The sequence below is a fragment of the Mustela lutreola genome, chromosome 14 (assembly GCF_030435805.1).
Source record: "Mustela lutreola isolate mMusLut2 chromosome 14, mMusLut2.pri, whole genome shotgun sequence".
NCBI lineage: Eukaryota > Metazoa > Chordata > Mammalia > Carnivora > Mustelidae > Mustela > Mustela lutreola.
In genome coordinates, this window is record NC_081303.1 from 60329811 (window position 1) to 60352343 (window position 22533).

At 40.3% G+C, this 22533-nt stretch overlaps 1 protein-coding gene across 3 annotated transcripts in view; it reads left to right on the forward strand.

The window, feature by feature from the left end:
• KCTD3 (potassium channel tetramerization domain containing 3) overlaps positions 1–22533 on the forward strand; it is a 56993-nt gene that overhangs the window by 12970 nt on the left and 21490 nt on the right. For all 3 annotated transcript variants that reach the window (XM_059145265.1, XM_059145264.1, XM_059145263.1), the window contains exons 8-12: positions 16–106; positions 4651–4841; positions 13661–13776; positions 21242–21329; positions 21445–21561. In XM_059145265.1, coding sequence (XP_059001248.1) covers positions 16–106; positions 4651–4841; positions 13661–13776; positions 21242–21329; positions 21445–21561 — 603 coding nt within the window. The remainder of the gene's footprint in view (positions 1–15; positions 107–4650; positions 4842–13660; positions 13777–21241; positions 21330–21444; positions 21562–22533) is intronic.

Here is a 22533-nt window from a genome sequence, read left to right on the forward strand (position 1 = left end):
TTCGAAAACCAACAGGATTTCCTGTGGATCCACGAAAGGTGCTGATAGTTGCTGGCCATCACAACTGGATCGTAGCTGCATATGCCCATTTTGCTGTATGTTACAGGTACTGTATAATTAGTAATTGTTTGCTTGTGGAGAGAGGGTGGTTTTAATAACTGTGATTTTATAGTTACAGACTTAAGAGTTGCTTGTCATTTTTTTTTCCTGCATATCTTGCCTACTTCTGTATCTCTTAATTTTTATAGCTAATGGTAAGATTTACAGAGAGCCTTTGTCTGTTTCCCACTGGCTATCAACCGATACAACTAAGCTATCTTGAATTTCCTTTTTTTTTTTTAAGATTTTATTTATTTATTTGACAGACAGAGATCACAAGTGGGCAGAAAGTCAGGAAGAGAGGGGGAAGCAGGCTCGCTGCTGAGCAGAGAGCCCGATGCGGGGCTCGATCCCAGGATATCATGACCTGAGCCAAAGGCAGAGGCTTTAACCCACTGAACCACCCAGGCGCACCAGAAGTTACTTTTTTTTGCTTATTATATACAACCTCTGAATCACATAACTGTTGTACTAAATGACGAGGCAGAATTATTAATGTGAGCCCTGTGATTTTCTGTGAATAATGATTTCAGTCTTTTGTACTCTATACTTGGGGGTAGTGAGACTCTGCAGTGGTCATGACTACCAAATAGTTGGGAATGAGGTAGTGAAGCAAGACAGTTGTGGGGATAAGTGATACAGTTTAATATCTATAATGTTAAAATATATATCTATATCTATAATATATATCTATATCTATAAAGGCTCACATAGACACAGTTGGGTTTTATTAATTCTTGCATTCTCAGAAACTAAAAGAGAATGAGGAAGAGTATAGACCAGTGATTTTTGTTTTTAAATTGGGGAAGGGGTAGGATTCTTAGTTCAGAATCACTGCAGACAATGTTATGATGACAGAATGGTGTAGAAGCACATAAATGGTTGTGATATTCTAGCTTAGACTATGATCCCACTTAAGTGCTGAAAAATAAAATAATATATAAACATTTTGTCACTGTTGAGTTTAGATAAGAAAAAAGAGCCATAATAGGATAAAAATATTTAATAGGTCTTCTCAAGTTTATAAATGCATTTTAAGAATCCAGATTTAGGGGCCCCTGGGGTGGCTCAGTGGGGTAAAGCCTCTGCCTTCGGCTCAGGTCATGATCCCAGGGTCCTGGGATCGAGCCCCACATCGGGCTCCCTGCTCAGCGTGGGGCCTGCTTTCCCCTCTCTCTCTGCCTGCCTTTCTGCCTAATTGTAATCTTTGTCTGTCAAATAAATACGTAAATAAAATCTTAAAAAAGAAAAAACAGAATCCAGATTTATTTTTTTAATCTAAGTTTGTGGTAGGTTTGCCTTGTGTGTAAAAAAGGCTTTTGTAATGGTAATCTCTGCTTTATGTTTTCATTGCAGTAGGGATTCAGTGCCAACTTTTCGTTTTGAGAGCATTCTGTGTTTTTATTCCAGTTAGCAAATCCTATGGAAATAACTTTGGGTCTTTGGGGGGATGACTTTCATATGAAGCAAGACTGATGTGAAAGAAGGATTTTTTTCCTTAGGAAGTGTTTTGAACTTAACTTACGGATCTAAATTGAGAAAACTGTTTTAGACTTTACTTTTTAATTTGCTCAAATACTATATACATATTTTTGTTGATGAGGAGTTCCAGAGGAATTATGAAACAGTTATAATGAATCCAGGTGTAACTTTTGTTACTGCTCAGCAGTGCTAAAGATTGCTACTTGCCAGACAGAGGCACAGAGGCATGCAGTTAAATTACACGAAGTTTTACTCACTGAATGACAAATACAAAAAGAAGGATGTTGTTACATCTTCCATTCTTTGCGTTTGCTTTTGACCATGACCTACCTTTGCTTTCACTGGATGTCACTGATGACAGACTAATATGCATAGTGACAAAGGAAAACAATTGAGGATATATTACATTTCCTCATGTACAGTTAAATCATTTAACACAGTGGCAATAAAAAGATTTCAGAAGAAATACTCCAGTTCTTTAAATAGCATAATCTTTTCCACAGTTGTTTTTCCACAGCTTTTTGTATTAATAAATTTAAAACCCTAAAAAATGAAACAGTACATGGAACCCCAGTATGTTCTCACCTAGATTCACTAATTTTCTACATTCTCAGGCTTTATTTTTCTATATATTTATTAATGAAGAGTTGTTTCCTTTTATTTCCCCAAAGTCTTATTTGAGAGAAAGATCATGAGAGGGAGGAGATTCCATGCTGAGCCCAGAGCCCGACCAGACCAGAACGGACATGGGGCTCCACATTGGCCGTGACCTCAGGACCCTGAGATCATGACCTGAGCCAAAACCAAGAGTTGGTCACTTGCCTAACTGTGTCCCAGGCGCCCCAGAGAGGAGTTATAAATTGCTGCCCTCCTGGAGCTTGCATTTCTTTTTAGACGTTTAATCCATGTAGAGTTTACTTTTGGTTTATGGTGTGAGATTTAGGAATCTCATTTCTTTTCTTCCAAGTGGGTAGTAACTAATTATGTTCTAGTTATTTATCACATAAATTACCTTATATATTGAATTTGAACACCCTTCTTTATTTTACTTTATATTTATATGTATACTTGGGTCTAATTTTAGATTGTCTTCTGTTTTTCTGATATATTTTATCTATTCCCATACAATTTGATGTACACTATGTTTGCATTAAGTTTCAGAACGCTGTTGGACATGACTCCCCCACTGTATTTCTTTAAGATTATGATGTGGAAGGTGCATAGCCGTCCTGATTTCATAGTGTTGGTTCACTGGGCAGGAGTGAGGAAAAGAGATGGAGTGCTGTTCAGAGCTCATTCTGTCTTGTTTTATGTATTTTCAGTTTTGTATTATTTGTATGGAATATCATAAAGCATACTTTTTTTAATCTTGGTATTTAATTTTAACTTAAAAACAAAGGTATCATATCAATAGAGTTAGATTTTCTAATTGTTATAATACTTTCAAATACATTGTCCTGATACCTTTTATTCTTTTTGGCATCTCTTTATTTTATAATATCTTAATTTCTGTAAAGATAACTTTGAAGTAGAATCTCTGCGAAAGATTAGATCACATACAGTTTTGTTATATTTCTAATTAATGATCACAAAACCACATCATTCACCTCATTAAATCAATGCAGCATCTCTTTATTAGACACTGTTGAGAGTCTGGTATGTGCTTGCATCCACGTACAGTGTATATTCATTATTCTTGAAGTGCTGGCAGTCCCTGCTTTGTGCCCAGTTTGGGAGTTCCTAAGAGCGCCTATGTTTCGTACCTCAGTGCTTGTAAATGTTTAGCTTATTTTAAATGATTATTTCCATTCGGTGGTCATAACAGATCCCATCTGGTGGCCAAAGTGGGTAATTGCAGATCATACAATGCTTAGGAAAAATTGTACACTTTCTTAAAAAAAATTACACAGTTTCTGTGTGTCCCTTTGAAGTTAAGGAAATCATTAGTTACTGAAATTAATAAGGCCAAATTGCATTTTTTTGTGAATTGTGGTTATATTACTTTAGCATACATTTTTACACAAAAATGAAGCTGAAGTGATTCCATTTAGTCTTTAGGTAGCCATCATTTATGAATACTGAAGTTTGTTTTTTGCGATGAATATGTCAGGTATTATATAAATGAGTACTTATTCTCCTCACGGGTGTTTATTCTCTTTAGGTAAGGCAAATAAAAGCTTTACAGTTTTGTTTGCATATTTGTTCGGTAACTAAAAATAGATACTCCATTGTTAAACTTTACATCATCCATTGTTGTGATTGCATAACTCTTAAGTTCTGAATGTATGAGTGTTGGCTGTGTAATCATGCAGAATATGTGCCCGAAAGACTTAAATTCAGATAAGGCAGAAGAAATTATTAAAAATTTATCAGTATGTTTTTCAGAAATTAAATATTAAAAAGTATTTATATTCACTGAACTGCAAATCTGAACCTTGGTAGGCCTTTATTTATGGGGAATCAATAGGCTCATGAAATTTTTTCATTTAAGAAGAAACCTTTAAAATCTAAGGGTTTCCAAAGCCCTACATTTTACATTTATCCTGGTTGCCCAGGATATTAGAATGTGTAGTGGTATACCAGATTACTCCTTTATCTTGATTTGCCTGGAGAGACTGTTACCCTATTATCTGAAGTACCAAAAAAATAATGGGTTGATTGCAGGTAGTTTCGGTAAATGACTGAATAACTGATTAATTAACTAAAAGGAATAATAATTATCCTAAAATTCTGATTTTTATTGACCATTTCTATCCATAGATGGTGATGGTAGCACTTTTCTGTGTAGTAAAGTAAAAGCTATTTTTTACTTTATTTTATTTTAGCTCTTAAAACTCTGAACTTTTCTTTGGAGAAATACAGAACTCTAGTTTCTTTTTAAGTGCTTTATATGTCCTGTGTGGATAAGTACAAGGTAGCTTAGGAGTAACGGTCTGGCTTTGTAGAGGAAATACATTGGCAAAATTTTATATTTAATAAATATAGCTGTGATTGAATTTTTTGGTACATTTCTTTGTATTTGCTTAATTGCTGCGGAGTCTAACTTACGTTTCCATTCTTGCTTAACAGAATCAAAGAATCTTCAGGATGGCAACAAGTGTTTACGAGTCCATATTTGGACTGGACTATTGAGCGAGTAGCTTTAAATGCAAAAGTGGTTGGAGGTCCACATGGAGACAAAGACAAAATGGTTGCTGTTGCTTCAGAGAGTAGCATCATCTTATGGAGTGTCCAGGATGGAGGGAGCGGAAGTGAAATTGGTAGGGAAAATCTTGTTTATGCTACATTTTGCTGGTACATAGAGTATTCTGAAGTTTAAGAAGGATTGCCCATCTTACAAGAACTAACCTGGACTGTTACTTAGAGCTGCTACATCATCTTGCCAGGGTTCAGTGGGAATAGGACCACCCCATAGGAGAGGAAAATTCTGGAAGAGGGGAAAAAAGTTAGTGTTTCAGGAGCGAGGGTAGAATCTTTTTTACCAATATGCTCTAGCTGAAACCTGGCTGCTTCATGAGAATGTGCTTTTCCTGGATCCCGGTTAGTGATGACTGCTTTCTCTCCAGTTCCTCACACTTTAGGGCCTGAAGATGGGTAAATAACTTTCTTGCTTTTCCTCCTTTGTTGCTTCGCGACCAGATGTGCCCAAACCTTTTAATCTCAGAACTACTTTGTACTCTTAAAATGTCATTCAGGACCAATAAGAGAGTTTGCTTGTGTAGATTATATCTACTGTTACTTAGCATAATGGGAATTAAGACTGAAATTTTTATAAATATATATTAATTAGTTTAAAAATAGCAAAAATAAACCCATTGCATGGTAACACGAATAACATTTTAATGAAAAATAGCTTTGTTTTCCAAAAACATTTGTGAGAAGAGTGCCATTGGTTTATAGCTTTGTAAATCTCTTCAAAATTTTATTGATTTCTGGTGCCTGTTTGTGGATTTGTGTGCTGCATTTTGTTTTTTGGTTGAACCTTATGAAGAAAATTTGGATTTATGCAGATATGTAGTTGGAAAAGACATTTTTACAGTCTTTTCAGATAACCATGGACATTCTTTTTTGCTACTGTCATAAACATATATGAAATCATGTCAGTGAATTTTGCATACTGTTGAAATTCATTAGTCTATTTTATACTTTGAACGGATCTTTTATCCATGCATGATTTTGTGACATCATGCATTGGTCGTTTAGAAAATGTTGGTTTACTGAGTTATGTAGATCTTCCAAATGTTGATATCTTTCATTGTATAATATCCCCCCCCCAAAAAAAACCCCAAATCACACTTAATTACTATAGCCACTGACCACATCCCTGAATTCTAATGTATTGGGAAACCATCACGTTGACTGTGGCAGATAAGTTTTCCAAAATTCTAATTTTCACTTGAAACATTGAATTTTTATCATTGAAATAAAAGCTTACTTGGTTCACTTTTAAGGAACGTCTACCAAGTACTCAAATCTGAATTAGAATTTGTCATCCTTTCAAATAAAAATGGTGTTCTGTGAAAAGAACAGCTAGGTTAGCTCTCGGCTCCAGTGTCCAGAAGATTCTTTTTCTTGACACGTAATACTTAGTCACACAGAATAGTAAGAACACATGCCAAATTAAGATTTAGTGTTTACTAAATTAAGAGTTAGTACAAATTTTTGTACACACTGCTTCATCAAGGACATTCTGAAGTTAAACTGGCCTCATTTTCTTTCCTTGAGAGTGTGTGACAGACTCGGAAGGTTACTGAACCGTTTGGTTCCCCTCATTTCATTTGTGCTACGATGCCTACCGTTCTCATCGACGCTGCTTTGCGCCGTCAGTGCAGCTGTCAACACGGATGTTTTAGGGGAAAGCCTGAGATTCATGAAAGTTTTGAACACTTGGAATATTTCAACACCACATGTGTTTGTGGCCAAACATTCACGCAAAAGATCTTTAGTGACCGCCTGGTGCTGATGCCAGATTAATAGAAGTAGCATACCAGGGTCAGCTGTGACCGGGTATTCATCTGTTTGTAGTCCTGCTGACAAGGTATCACGTCTGCCACATCTTTAATTCAGGGCCTTCCTGTGTGACGGCAGAGAGGCAGCGCGGTGACCTCTTTTACTGACCTCCCATCTAGCAGGCATCGGCGTTGTCACGTTTCAAGGCTGTCGTGGCTTCGCAGCGGTGGTGCACGCCTCTCCAGACGCCGGGGTGCCGTGACTTAACCCTGGCAGGTGCTTCAGGGCCTTTTTCATTCTCAGGGTGAAATTTTAGAACAGTTTCTGGCTTTTAAAGACTTTTTTCACATCTTCATTTAAAGTTTTTTTTTTTCTTTAAACTCTGAATATTTGGTCTCCGTGAACCCACAACTAGCATTACAACAGTATGCAAAAATGTCCTGTTGCATAGTGCAAACTATAAAGTTATGGGAAAGGTAATTTTTATATTTTATATTTTAACATTTCTAATATTTATTTCCTGCTTGGCTCAGTGTTGGCCCAGTCCCCCTCCCAGGTCACGTATATCTGTTGGCCCTTAGGCTTGGGTGCTGCCGCTGTGGGTTGAGCAGGCACCTGTTCTAGTGTTTCGGTTTTGAAGCCAAAAGTCTTCAATAAGTAGATGAAAAATGTATTAAAATAAATTTATTTTAAAATGTTTTAAACAGTTACAGATAAATTCTAAAAATTTATGAAAGTTGGTGCATCTGGGTGGCTCAGTGGGTTAAGCCTCTGCCTTCGGCTCAGGTTGTGATCTCAGGGTCCTGGGATGGAGCCCTGTATCAGGCTCCCTGCTCTGCCTTCTTCACCCTCTCTCTCTGCCTCTAGATCCCCCTGCTTGTGCGTTCTCTGTCAAATAAATAAGTAAAATCTTAAAACTACAACAACAACAAAACACTCACGAAAGTTTCCAGAGCATTTTTAATAGTAATATTGCAAAACACAGCAAAATGTACTTATTTTCTTGTTGTGTTTCTTTGTAGGCTCAAGGAAAATTTGGATTTTAAGATAATTTATTGGACAAAAATGAAATTATAGAGATTATAGCAACTTTTCTTGTTGTTTTTTTGTAGGCTCAAGGAAAATCTGGATTTTAAGATCATTTATTGGACTCTATTGTCCTGTTCGTCCCTGTGATTAAATGGTCTCTGCTTTGATCTAAGGCCAGCTCTTTGTATTTAGCTGTAGACTAGATCCTGTTTGCTCTCACCTGTGCAGAGACATTGTTCCACTAGCTGTTTCTTCATTCTCCTTCATTGTGAAAGCGTCTCACTCTTGGATCATTTCCCCCAGCACACAACCATGCTGTAATTCTCTGTGAAGAATAACAACAAAACTACCCTCCCGTCTCTTCCAGTTCTTGCTCCATTTTTCTCTTTTCCCGAAGCAGAAGATAAGAGTGACCTGGTCTTGTTTCTCTGTCCGCTGCTTCTGTTCTTTTTTGAAGTTGATCTAATCGTTCTTTCGCCCATACCACTTCGGAAAACTGCTCTAGTTCGTACTGCCTGTGGTCTGTTCTCGGCTAAGTCTCCTCTCATTAAAACTTCAGAGCAGTCACCTGGTACATTTGATACAGTTACTGATTCTTCTTGGAGTCTTTCCTCCTTTGGCTTCCAGGATACCTTGTAGTCCTGATTTTTATCCTACTTCTCGGTTCTTTTAATAGTTCTTCCTCATTCGACTGATTTCACAATGTTGGTGTGCCCCAGAGTTCAGTCCTTGGATTTCATCTTTCTTTCGTATTTATTGTTAGTGATATCATAGACGAATGGCTTTACCCTCTGTGTGCTGATGACTTGCATGTTCGTGTATCTCATCTGAACCCCTCCTCTTGAACTTCAGAATTATGTTTGTGTGAGGGGTCCCTAAGACCACTTCCAGGTTCAATGATTTGCTCGGAGGACTCACAGGATTCATTCAGCAAGAGCTACTTTGAGTTACGATTTCTTACAACAAAAACATACAAGCAAAATCAGCATAAAGACATGGAGGGTGAAGTCTAATGGAAACTAGAAATATTTCTCCAGCAGTGATTTGTAACACTGCCTGTGTAGTGGCTACCAGAGAAGCTCATTAGACACTTGGTGCCCACGTTTTTTCCTGGAGCTCACACAGAGGCACCCTCTGCCTAGCACATACTAAGGGTCCAGATTTCCAAAAGGAAAGCAGGTGTTCAGCATAAACCCCATTGTATACATACTTGAGGTTTTTTGTCATCATGGATTAGATTTGCCTTGTCTGGAATTTCATGAATGGAAATACAGGGCATGTATTCTTTTGTGTGTGGCTTCTTTCATTGAACACAGTGTTTCTGAAATTGATCCCTATTGTTGTATGTATCAGTGGTCCTTTTTTTTTTTTTTTTTTTAATTATTGCTGAGTAATATTCCCTTGAATTATTGTGCCAGAATTTGTTCGTCCATTTATGTGTTGGTGGACATTTGGTTTATTTCCAATGCAGAGGTGTTAGGAATCCAAGAAAAAGTCTTTCCCTGGACATGTTTTCTTTTTGTTTTGTGAATAGGTTTTCTCAAGGTAAATACCTAGCAGTGGAAATTCTGAATCATATGAAAAGTGTATGTTTAGTGTTAGAAGAAACTTACACACTTGTGTCCAAAGCAGGTGCACTATTCTACATTTCTGCTAGCTGGGTATGGGATGAGTATGCAGTGATTTTAATGGTGGTTTTAATTACATTTCCCTGTTGACGAATGATACCGAGCATCTTTTCATGTGCTTATTGGCCATTTGTATTATTTCCTTTGGGAAGTGGCTTTAAGTCATTGTTCTCTTTTTATGAGTTTGTCATCCTGTTATTGATTTGTAATAGTTCTTTATATATTCCAGATTAGAGGTTTGCAACCAGGGGGTAATATGATCCCCTGGGAGCATGTGGAAAATGTCTGGAGACAGTCTGATTGGCACGGCTAAGGGAGTTCCCAGTGTCCGGGTCTCCCTGGCTTCCTCCCTCGCTTCCCCCTTCACTCCAAGGCCTGTCCCTTTCTCTTCTCTCTTCTCCTTCTTTCTTCTTTTTAGGACCCAGTTCTCTTTCAGACCACTTGATACTGGCCTTGAGATCACTGAAGCACTGATTGGTTGTTGTTTTCTATTTCTTTACTCCTCATTCTTTAGATAAAATTTTTTATCTGTCTTTAATGTATTTTGCCTGTTTTCTTCAGTATTCACTCTGAAGTTAAGCCTAGCTATTGAGTTTTTTGTTCGAGATACAGGACTTTTAAGCTCTAAAATGAACTCTCGATTCCATTTTAGTTTGTTTCTCTCCTGAGATTTCTTATCTTTTTACTCATTACCGTCTACTTTTTATTAAATCTAACATGTTCATTAAAGCTGTTTCAGGTTTTGGTTTTTTTTTTTTTTTTACTTTAATTCCAATATCTGGATCATGTCATAGTTTTATTTTGGGTCACATTTTTCTGCTTTACATGTCTAGGAAGTTTTGATTTTATGCTGGTCATTTGCATGATACATTATATAGGGGACATGGAATATCGTCTTCCTTTAAAATATGTGAGTTTTGTCCCGGCAGGCAGTTACATTGCTGGAGGATCTTCCTGATCCTGCTTGGCTTGTTATGCTTTGTTAAGGGGAGGTAGCCTCCCTCTGCTCATTTATTTCAGGGCTTGACTCCTTTTAAGGGGTGTGGTCTTTACTCCTAAAGTGTTGGGTTTTCGGAGTCTTTACTGGGGAATGTCTGAGGTGTTCAGCAGGGGTTCTCCATTCCTACCGAGCTGGAACTACTGGCGTCTGCCTGTGTCATAACCTCTGTTATCTCCGCTCAGCGCTCAGTCCTGTGACAGCCTCTTTGTCCTATTTTGGGGGATGCTTCCCCTGCCCAGGTGCAGTCCGGCCTCTGTGAAGGCATAGGAAACCCCCAGGGAGCATGTGGAAATGTCTGGAGACATTTTTGGTGTCCCCTGTGCGACCTCCGTGCCGTCCCCACCCCCGTCCTCGTGCCCTTGCCCCTCCCTCAACCTCGCTCACAGGTTCTCGGCCCCTCAGCAGCTGCGCACGCTGGTCTCCGCCTCTTCCATTCAGGGAGAGCATCAGTCTGCCCTGGAGTCTCACCTCCCTGTGGGTGAATGCAGGCCTCCTCTCGGCGGTTTCCCAGCTTGCAGCCTTCTGCTGCCCGTTGTCCAATGTCTAAAACAGCTGCCTCATGGACTCGGGCCACTTTGTTGTTGTCACCCCGTGAGGAATCATCGGATGCCGTTTTTACTGCATCATGAGTGGCAGCGGAAATCCTCCCTGACAACTTGAGGGAAAAAAAAAGTTTTAATGGGGGCGTCTGGGTGGCTCAGTGGGTTAAGCCTCTGCCTTCGGCTCAGGTCATGATCTCAGGGTCCTGGGATCGAGCCCCGCATCGGGCTCTCTGCTCAGCAGGGAGCCTGCTTCCCCCTCTCTCTCTGCCTGCCTCTCTGCCTATTTGTGTTGTCTCTCTCTGTCAAATAAATAAATTAAATCTTTAAAAAAAAAAGTTTTACTGTTATGTATTCAAATTATGATACCCTGGTAATTATACAGAGAGAAATTAAGTGGTGATTTATTTTTTTTTTCTTCCTTTTTTTCAAGTAGCCACTTGTAACAGACCCGTAAGGGAAGGAGGTTTTGTGCCTTGCTTTGTTTTAAAGGCCAGTGTGGTAGGCCGCTATGTTATGAGATGGTGCATAGTAATTTGTTCATGTCCAGTAAAAGAAACCATTTATTATTACAAATGTTCTTCAGAACTTGACAACACCATCCAAAGAAAATTGCGAGGGCTGCTATGTCCGTGATAGAGCGCTTCCAGAGGCTGGGCTGCTTTCATTATAACCTGTATAAGGCAGCGCTGCGGGGTTGCTGCTCTAAGCAATATTCTGCTGAAAGGGTCCCCGAAGACAGGAACTTGTCATTACTTGTACTGTGTCTTCCCGGTGGATAGTGGCCAAGATCGTTGAGCCTAAGTAGGAGTGACACTTGAAATTTCTTGAGATCATTCAGAATGTCTTCCTTGATTTCCCAGAACCTCATCCTTCTCTAGAGTAATGTTAGATGTTAGTAGTTGGTTTTCTTGTTTTTTATTTCTACCTTTCACGTGGGCCATAGTCCTGAGTATGGTTGGTTTCACATGTTCTGAACCATTGTTTGGCATCAAAATTAAAAGACTTCCTAAAATTGGGTGTGAAATGATGATTTTCTGCTTTGAAGTGGTAAGCTTATTTCTCAGCTAATCTGGTTAAAGAGTTTATTAGTTTTTTGCGTGTGTGTTGTGTGTTATTTTGCTGGGTTTTTGTTGTTGTTGTTTGTTTGTTTACCAGTTGGTCTGAGATGGTATAATTCATGTGTATAAATGCACATTTTACATAAATTTTTAAAAATATATAGAAAACGTTCATAGCATACTTACCTCCCCCCCCCCCCAACCCCTTTCCTGGTATTTATCAGTTTTCCTCCTGCTACAAGCCTGGGTTTTTCCAGATTGTTTAAGAATTTTCTTTTCTTGGGGCACATGGGTGGCTCAGTGGGTTAAAGTCTCTGCCTTCAACTTAGGTCATGGTCTCAGGGTCCAGCGATCGAGCCCTGCATCAGGCTCTCTGCTCGGCAGGTAGCCTGCTTCTTCTCTTTCTCTCTGCCTGTGTCTCTACCTACTTGTGATCGCTCTCTCTGTGTCAAATAAACAAATAAATTCTTGAAAAAAAGAAAAAAAATTTTTTTTCTTTTTCTTTCTTTTTTTTAAGAATTTTTTTGGGGAGGGGAGGTTTATTTTTAAGATATCTCTACACTCGATACAGAGCTTGAACTCAAAACCCTCATAGCAAGAGTCACGCTGCGCTGACTGAGCCAGCCAGGCAACCCTGGTTAAGAATTTTCAAGGTGTTTTTTATTGCTGCTGGCTTTGTCTTGTATGTGGTAAAGTTCTGAACAGAAAGAGAAATACCCTGCACTGGTTTAATAGTCAAAAGAAATCAGTTATCTTTTCTGGCTTACGCTTTCAGTACATGCGCAGTTGAAATTAATTGGTTTGGTTCTTCCCATGAGTCCTCAAAGCCTTATGTCACTTGTGTTCCTATTATGTGTTGTCCAGAAACAACTGTAAAGGGACATAATGCCATACCAGGGTGACCCTAGAATTCCCTCCTTTAAATATTCCCGAGTCTTTGCTATTAATGGGGATATTTGCTCCTTACAGCCCCGTCACCTGCATGCCCTCTCCCCTCTCCTTGATTCCCTGGGCTTGTCCATTCCCGACCCCAGTTCGATGAACCATTCTGCTTTAAAAAAAAATTCAACTCAGGTGGCTTCTTTTCTATGAAATATCTTAAAACCCATTTTTCTTACCCCATTTACTCCTTGTGATGTTGCTTAACCTTGTGCATCCTTCAGCTGTTGCTGGATTTATGTTGTAATTGGTTGTTTGCAATTTTTTCTCTTTTAAACTGTAAGTACCTAGTAATACCCTGTCTTCTCATGTTGCTTAATTCCATGGCCTACTAAAATGGATTAAATTGAAATCTGCAGTGCTGGGAACCAAGGAGTTTAAAATTCTGAGTAAAGTCCTGAATTTTTTTTTTTTTTTTAGTAAGTTTTTTTTTTTTTTTCCCTTTCTGTGTATGTGTATGTCCAGATTTCTGGAAACATTCTAGATGGTTGAGGGTGCTAAGTCTGTGTCTTTAGATCAGTGGTTCCTACTTCATTAGCAAGCTGTAGCTAAATCTCTTACAGATTTTATAAAAATGTAGTGGGTTTTCTGATTTAGCAGGCCTTGGGTGAATCTTAGGATTTTTTTTTATTTTACTCACTATAAATCCACCCGGTTATTTTGATGGTCACCCAAGTGTGGGAACCACAGCTTCACATAATACGGTGTTTTATCAGTGTGAGATTCCTCAGGGCAGATTTTATCTGTGTCAGTTGTGCAAACTGCTAAGAGCTTACTGAGTTTCTTGGTTTTGGTCCCCAAAGTGTCTAGCATGTCACTTACAGAAATGAAAACAAGTTTAAATTGTCACCTTCACAGTGTTTCTAATCTGGGTTTTGAATAATTCTAAAGATAGTGACTATTTAACCTCTTTATTTTTTGTTGTCATTTAAGGAGTGTTCAGCCTTGGCGTTCCTGTAGATGCGCTCTTCTTTATCGGTAACCAGCTGGTGGCTACGAGTCACACTGGGAAAGTGGGAGTGTGGAATGCCGTCACTCAGCACTGGCAGGTTAGTTTTAACTGACGCATTTGCAGACATGAAAGTGTTTCTGAAAGTCGTGCTGATTATGTATTTGGTTTATTTTTGTGGAATTCATAGTGTCTTATTTACTTATTTTCTTTTGAGGTATAATCAACATATATTAGTTTCAAATGTACAGCATAATGATTTGGTAATTTGTGTATATCGCAAAATGATCACGATAAGTCTAGTTAACATCTTTCACCATATTCAGTTATATCGTTTTTTCCTTCTTATGATGGGAATTTTTAAGATTTGTTCTCTTAGAAACTTTTAAATATACAGTACTAACTATGGTTGTCGTGCTGTACATTACATCCCCATGAATTATTTTATAATTGGCAGGTCGTATACCCCCTCCCCCCCCCCCCCCCCCCTGCCCAAGTAGGCTCCACACCCATTGTGGGGCTTGAGCTCACAACCTTGAGATCAAGAGTCCCATGCTCTATGTACTGAGCCAGCCAGGCACTGACCTTTTTTTTTTTTCTTTGGCAACTTGTATCATTTGACTCCCTACACCCATTTGGCCCATCCTCCACCCCGTGCCTCTGGCAACTACTGGACTGTTTTGTCTATTGATTGGTTTTTATTTTGTTTTGTTTACTTGTTTGTTTTTAGATTCTACTTAAGTCGATCATAGGAATTTGTCTTTGTCTGACTTATTTCATTAGGCATAATGCCCTCAAGGTCCATTCATATTATTGTAAATGATGTGATTTCTTTTGTGTGTGTGTGTGGTTGAGTAGTATTCCATTGTATACTACATGTTCTTTATCTCTTTATCTCTTCATCCATTGATGGACACTTAGGCTGTTTCTTTATCTTCGCTGTTTTAAATAATGCTGCGGTGAACATGGGGGTGCAGATAGCTTTCTGAGTTAGTGTTTTCATTTACTTCAGATACATACCCAGAAGTGGAATTGCTCGATCACATAGTCATTCTGTTTTTAATCTTTCGAGAAACCTCCTTTCTGTTTTCCATAGTGGCTATATCAATTTACCTTCTCCAACAGTGCACGAAGGGCCTCTTTTCTCCACATGCTTGCCAACACTTGTTATTTCTGGTCTTTTCGATAATAGCTATTCTGACAGATGTGAGGTGGTAACTCATTGTGGTTTTGATCTGCATTTCCCTGATGATGAATGATGTTGAACATGTTTTCATGCATCTGTAGGTCTTTGGAGAAATGTCTGCTTAGATCCTCTGCCCATTTTTTGTTTTTGTTTTTGATGACACAGAATATTTATTTGTAGTGGTAATTTACTTCTAGATGCAGATTTGATTATGTTTTAAAGAATTTTAAATTACTTTGGAAAATGAGTGAGTATTTTAAACTGCGGTTTGACATTTCTTCATTTCTCTGAAGTGTTTTAAGTTCCGTGCTTTGGGAATAGTAGTCCAGGCGACTTCTTTTCCCGAGTGAAGAACAGACCTTGTGAACATACAAAGCCTTTTCAGAGAAGATAGCAAGCTAAATGACCTCAAGTATTGGAGAGGAACAAGAAGAGCATAAAAGGGTTATTAGTTATTACCTAATTCTGAAGGAGAGGCAAAGTTAAAGTACTTTAAGCAAAGAGTAACATAATAAGATCCATGTTTTAGGAAGGAAGCCACAGGGGTAACCAGTATGAAAGCTGGGCCGGAGATGAGGGGGTAGTGCCGCAATGAAGTGGAGAGATTTGACTAAAGACGGCGGTGGTAGAGATGGCAAAGTTGAGACTCTTTGAAAAGCATTTCATAAGCCTTCCTGAAATTCTAGGATTGCGACCTGGTTTGGGTAGGTAAATTAAAGAAGGAGAGAGAGATGAGCTGTGTGTCTAGTTTTGGAGTCCTAGTTTTGACAGATGGATAGTGATAAAAGGAACGTAGGAAGAGAAGCAGATGTAGTGGGGAACAGTGTGAGGAATAGTTAGATTGGTGACATATGTTTACTTCGACATTCCTGAGGGTATCCGAGTGCAGGTGTTCACTATACATTTGGGGAGTACCCCTTTGGCACTTAGGAGCCGGAAAGGGCTAGAAAGAAATTACTTGGAAACCACAACACTTCCGAGATAGCTGAAAAATAAGAATGGGTAAGGTATTCTGTTAAGTGGATGTTCGTGGGAAGACAGAGTTAGAACTCTGGGAAACATTAGCATTTCAGGGGACAAGATAGGAAACCACAAGGGGACATATGTGACACAGTTGAGAAATGACATTAGTCTAGGATATGATTGGCAAATATAATTAGCTTTGGGTTGGAGAAAGCCACATTGTAGGAACTGAGGAGTTAAGATCAGAGGTTGGAGATAGCACATTCAGAGTTAACCTTTCAAGAAGTTGGGTGAAGGAAAGCAGGGAAACAGGATAGCTTAAGGAGTGAGGCTAGATGGTGGTAAAGATGTTCATTGCTTTGTTTCATGTTTTCTCTAGGATGCAGGAAGCTCAAGCGTGCTTGTAGTCAGAGAGGGGCGTTGTCGGAGAAAGCACTCGCAGGGTGAAAGAGTGGAGACGATTTCTAGTCCCGTGGAAGTCAGGAGCGTGAGATGTCAAACCGTGTAGAGGGGTTTGCCCGGCAGAGACCAGAGCTACGTCTTTCTCGGACAGAGTAAGAAAGGAGTGCTGAAGATCGCAAATTCCGAGGAAGAGAAAGAAGCGGCCGTAGGGGTCAGGGGTTGCAGAGATGAGAAACCGTACGTTTGTAGGGGCTCGGCGGGTAGAGCCGTGTGAGTTTCTCCGTCAGTGCTCGGTGCTGAGAGCAGAGCTCGCGAGAGCGGTATCGGCCCGATCCGGGATCAGAGCTGTAACAAGGTGGATGTGACACACTAAGGGATGAGAAAACCTAAAGATGCAAAGTAGCTGAAATCAGGAGATGAGGAAGTGAGGAGGTGCGGTTAGGCAGAGCAGGATGCAGCGACGTCGGAACTGACGGATGTTAATGCGGATTGACCACCTGACGGGAAGGGGAATTGTTGGGAAGATAGGAAGCTGTGGTCAAAGACTTAATTGAAGATTTTGGAGTTGGGACAGTTCTCAGTGATCCTCATGTAGAACTGACTTGAAGGTGACAGCGTCAGATCTGGGACACAGCGAGCTGTAAGGGCGGTCAGTATGTCCAGTAAGGTGCCAGGAGACTAGTGGAGAGTAAGAAGAAACGCACCTGTGGCCCAGATGCCTGGATCCTAGCAGAGGTGATCTGGGTGTTACAGTCCAGGTAGAAATAAATGGTGGTTGAGAGTCACGATGAGTTGAGCTTGTAGAGCAGCATTCCTGAGATCTGGGGCTGATGGTGAGAGAGAATTAGGTTTTATGTTAGATGAGGGAAAGAAGTCCTGTTTGTAGGAAAAAAAATATTAGCTGGAGTGTGCACAGCAGGAGGCATAATGGTTGTCACACACAGTGATGGACTGAGAAGTGTAGCGAAGGGCTGGTTTCAGTGGATCCAGAGCGTAGGTCGAAGAAAGGTGGGTGGATTCTTCAGCTGCTGATACTTCTGTAAGGAGGAATGCTAATTTTTACAATTAATGGAAGATTTGCTTTCAGGTAGCTTATTTGACTAATTCTGTCAAGTCAAAGCTTCTAGCGGGTGAGGGAGGCTGTACCATCTGTGAAACCACTCAGGTAAAGAACATGCTTCCTTATTATCTTTTTTGATTTTTTTTAACCAGTGTTTTCAAAACTACATGTAAAAGTTTTCATATCTTTGGGATCCTGAGACCTGTACCAGCATCCTTCATTCTTAAGCTCTTAGTTCCCGGTGTAACCCGCTGCTGCTTGTTTGGTCCCCGCATGAGTTCAGAACGTATCTGACAGAGCAGGTTTGTTACTGAATTTCAGGGAGACCTTGGGAAGGTTGAGCATTCATGCAGCAAACAAGCCTCACAGGCCAGTGGATGAATTTCTTCGTAGTGCAGAGCAGAGACAGTGTGTAATGAAGTCTCAGCGACTGAAACGCAGATCTCACCCGACACTCCTGTCCTGAGGCGGACTCCTGGGATGGCCGTGACTCTGGTTGTGTGACTCCGGTTGAGTAGGTTGTCTGGCCTTCAGCAAAGGTGCTGCCCATGAGTAACGCAGAGTATACAGGACAGCTGTTGTACAGACATCAAGATGGATTTGAAGTCTGTAAATCAGATGACTAAGAGAGAGAGTGTGTGTGTGTGTGTGTGTGTTTCAGTTCTGCAGGCTGTTGTGAAATTGTCGGTGTAGCGGTTTTTATTAGCACAGCTTCCGTAAGGTGGGAGGGGCGGGGAGGGAGAGACTCTTGAGCAGGCTCCACAGCCAGTGTGGAGCCCCATGCTGGGCTCCCATCGTAGAACCTGAGATCAGGACTTCAGCCACAGTCAGGAGCTTAACTGACTGAGCCACCCAGGCTCTCTAGGACAGAGTCAGTAGGATTTTATTTTATTTTTAAAGAATTTATTTACTGGGGCGCCTGGGTGGCTCAGTGGGTTAAAGCCTCTGCCTTCGGCTCAGGTCATGATCCCAGGGTCATGGGATCGAGCCCCGCATCGGGCTCTCTGCTCGGCGGGTAGCCTGCTTCCTCATCTCTCTCTGCCTGCTTCTCTGCCTACTTGTGATCTCTGTCTGTCAAATAAATAAATAAAGTCTTTAAAAAAAAAAAAAAAAAAAAAAAAAAAAAAAAAAAAAAGAATTTATTTACTTACTAGCACAGGAAGGAGGGAGGGAGAGAGCAGGAGTTGGAGAGGACAGAGAGAAAGAAAAGCAGACTTCCCGCTGAGCAGGGAGCCTGCCGCGGTACTTGATCGCAGAACCCTGAGGTCAGGACCTGAGTTGAAAGCAGATGCTTCACTGACTAATTCCTCATTAAGATCTTAATGAAAATTTTATAAAATCATTTACCTGATTTGAGAAAGAAAAAAGAAAATTGATTTTTTAGAGATGTTTTAGTTTTTTATTCTTTTTTTTTTTTTTTTTTTTGCTTAAACTTCTAATCTTGAATGAAAAAGCCACTAAAGAAATGCCCTTTGGAGCGCATAGGTGGTGCAGTTGGTTCTGAGTCCTGATTTTGGCTCAGATCATGATCTCAGAATCTGAGACCCAGGCCCTGCCCCCTCCTGGCAGGCTCCCCTGCTCACTGGGGAGTCTGCCCCACCCCCTGTCTTTCTCCCCTCTGTCCCTCCCCCTCCCCCTGCCTCCATCAAAAATAAATAAAAGACAATAAATGCCCTTTGATAAGAGGAATATTTATTTATACCTTGAAAAGAAAGGACTTGGATGAAATAAACATCAGCAAAGAAATCGATAGGCTGGTAAATCTAAGTAAGTGATTATTTAGTAAGTCATGGATGAGGGTTAAAACATGCTGTTAAAAATGATGATGACCGAGGTAGAGGCTGTGGTTGAAAGACTAGGGACCTTGTATTGCTTGGGAACATAGATTGACTTTTTTTTAGACTGATTGTTTTCAAATTATTTATCATTTAATTTTGCACCTAAGAGAGATCATCACTGTGTGCTGCCTTAGAGGGAAAGTCCACTTCATCATAGCTTTGTGACCGTCCTGACTCAGCCACATACCTGCATTAGTAAGTTCCTCAGGTTCTCCATACGAAGTTGTTTGGATAAAGAAGAGGAGGCCACAGAGTGACCAACTCGCTTATGCTGGGAGAGAAGAACTCATTCCCAGCTCCTGTAACCTCACTCGTCCCCTGCTTTCTTCGTTCTCTTGTACTGAGGGGGAGGCCTGAAGGCAGAGCAGGAGTTGGGTCAAGGGTTGCAGAAAGAGAAGTGGGGAGGTTCTAACCCTGGAGCCCATGGTTCTGGAGAACAAACGGTAGAAATGTTTGTCTGAGCTGTGCCCTGGGATCCTGCAGGTGCTGCCTCTTGCGTTGAAAGGGGACCTAAAGGGACAGGAATCTCATGCCCTTATCTGTCCCCATCTTCCCACTCTGAAGATTCTGGAGTAGTGGCTGAAGCTCTTTCTGGAGTGCTAGAACCCAAGGAATGAACTTGGCCTGAGGAAACTGGTCACTGGTGTTAAAGTCGTCTTCCCTCCGTTGTCCAGACGTCTTTGATCATCTGAGTGAAAAGCTCTGTGTCGCTCTCAACGAACTTGTTGGCTCCGATGAGACCCTGCGCTGGGGTCAGCACAGGGGGTGGTAACTGAATCTGTGCTATTTCTGTGTGTGACCCCAGAAGGGTCACATAGAATCAAGGGTCATGTGTCTCCAGCTTTCTCGGAATCATCACTTCCAAGTTTTAGCTTTCGGTTAAACGTGTTCCTTTTACTTAGAAGGGACCCAGACGGTGCGCTGACACACTCGGTGTTGGCAGGCATGCCCTTCCCTACCGACCTCACACTCGACTTCTTCGATTTTCAAGTTTCACTTCCTGAACTCGTCCTTGATCTCGGCCCTTCTCCCCGCGTGGGGCCGAGCAGAGAAGGCTCGCTCCTCTGATGGTATTGCACACTCTGGTGCAGCCCATCGCACTGTGATGCTCTTTCCTTCAATCTCTTGCTCTCGGGTTTCTTTCTTGCCCTCAAGCTGACGAGCTCTTACGGAGCAAGTGTGAAATCTCACATCCCTCGTCCAGTCCGCTTTCTCCTTCTCGGGGCCAGAACCCGATACATGGGAAGGAGTTCACTTAAATGTCGGCTCTGCAGTTGCCCAGGCATCTCCTGCCTACCCCTGAGTAGGGAAGATTCACTTTCATCTTAATTGCCCCTGCTCTAAGACACATCGGTTGTTTGTTTTCAGGAAGAAATGTGCCCTTCGCTTTTCTTGTAGCACAGATACAGGCAGTTATTAAGTTTTAACTAGACCAATTTGCTTGGGTAGCTGTTGTTTTTATTCTAGGACTTTAAGAAAATAAACGGTTAAGGGGAATTTTTGTCTTGCCATTTCCTAGGAAACAGAGGTAGGGTCTTCGGTGGAAGGAAGGTGGAGAACAGCATCTTGTCAAAGACATGGTGATGAATTATCCAGAGATCTGTACTGGTAGTTCTTCAGAGTTCCCTGTGGAGTGCATTTGTGTGTAGAAGTAACTTTCTAAGCACTGTTTAGATATTAGGTTTTTTTTTTAAATATTTTACTTTATTTTTTAAAAGATTTTATTTATTTATTTGACAGATCACAAGCAGGCAGAGAGGCAGGCAGAGGGTGGGGGGTAAGCAGGCTCCCCGCTGAGCAGAGAACCCGATGCGGGGCTTGATCCCAGGACCCTGAGATCATGACCTGAGCTGAAGGCAGAGCCTAAGCCCACTGAGCCACCCAGGATCCCCTGGTTTTTGTTTTTTGTTTTTTTAATTAAGTAATCTCCAAACCTCATGTGGGGCTCGAACTCATGATTGAATTCCTTGCTTTACTCAGTTAGTGAGACAGCCCTAGTGAGTTTTTTGTTTTGTTTTGTTTTGTTTTAGTTAAGAGTCAAAATTCGCAGCAAATTGAGCAGGAAATGTAAATGATAATTAATACCTAACATCTAATAATAATCTTCCTACGTCAGGTTCAAGATGTTGTTCCTATAACGAGTTACGACACTGCTGGCTCATTCCTGCTACTGGGATGTAACAATGGATCAATATACTACATAGGTAAGTTTGTGGCCATGTAGCCTGGTCCTATTTAATATTTTTTAAAAATAAAATACTACTTTAAAAAATTTTAAATAGATGCACTATTTTAATACTTAAAATGTTTATGTTTTAGATATGCAGAAGTTCCCTTTGAGAATGAAGGATAATGATCTTCTTGTAACCGAGCTTTACCACGATCCTTCAAATGATGCCATTACGGCGCTGAGCGTGTACCTCACACCCAAGACAAGTTAGTACCCGGCAAAACTCTTACAGATTCTTGACCTTTTTTGGAGAATGTATGTGTATTTACTGGTTTATCATGCTAAAACTAATAGTAGTTTCTTTTTGAGAATTACACTTTGGAGGATATCATCCCTCAGTCTGAAGTTTATATTTGGTCATGTATTGAAGCCAAACATGACCCATAAGCAAGCATAAGTTGAGGTGGGAAATGAGGACTTTTCCTCTCCCGTGTTGTATTTAAGTAAAACATTGCAGCATTAACTAAAGTTAGTAAAAAAAAAAAAAGAAAAAAATCTATACATTTACCTTCCTATTTACCGTAGCTGGTTTTGTTTTGAAATTGGGAGCTTTTTATTTTTTTAACAGTGAGAAAGCTTTCAGACTATTAATCTCTGTTGGAAATTGCCTTATTTCCTTGGAAAGATTTTAATTTGTTATGGAAAAAAAACATTTTATTTGGAGGTTTAGTATCTAGCTTTCCGTCTTTCCAAGGCCATTACAATGAAATTTTATTAAGAATTTTTGTGTTTTGGGACGCCTGGGTGGCTCAGTTGGTTAAGCAGCTGCCTTCGGCTCAGGTCATGATCCCAGCGTCCTGGGATCGAGTCCCGCATCGGGCTCCTTGCTCGGCAGGGAGCCTGCTTCTCCCTCTGCCTCTGTCTGCCTGTGCTCACTCGCTCACTCTCCCTCTATGCCTGACAAATAAATAAATAAAATCTTTAAAAAAAAAAAAAAAAAAAAAAGAATTTTTGTGTTTTTTATATTTTTACATTCTAGTTCGAAAGAAAATGTAAGCGGGAAATTTAAAATTTATCTGTGATGAATTACAGGAAATATTAACATGTCTAGCAATATTAATATATTTGAATGTGGTACTCATATAAAATCATCACTTTATTGAGTTCATTGAAGAAGCAATCTTCAGTGGAAGTATTCTAATGTATGCAGATGATTTTGATTAATATTACAGTAGGAT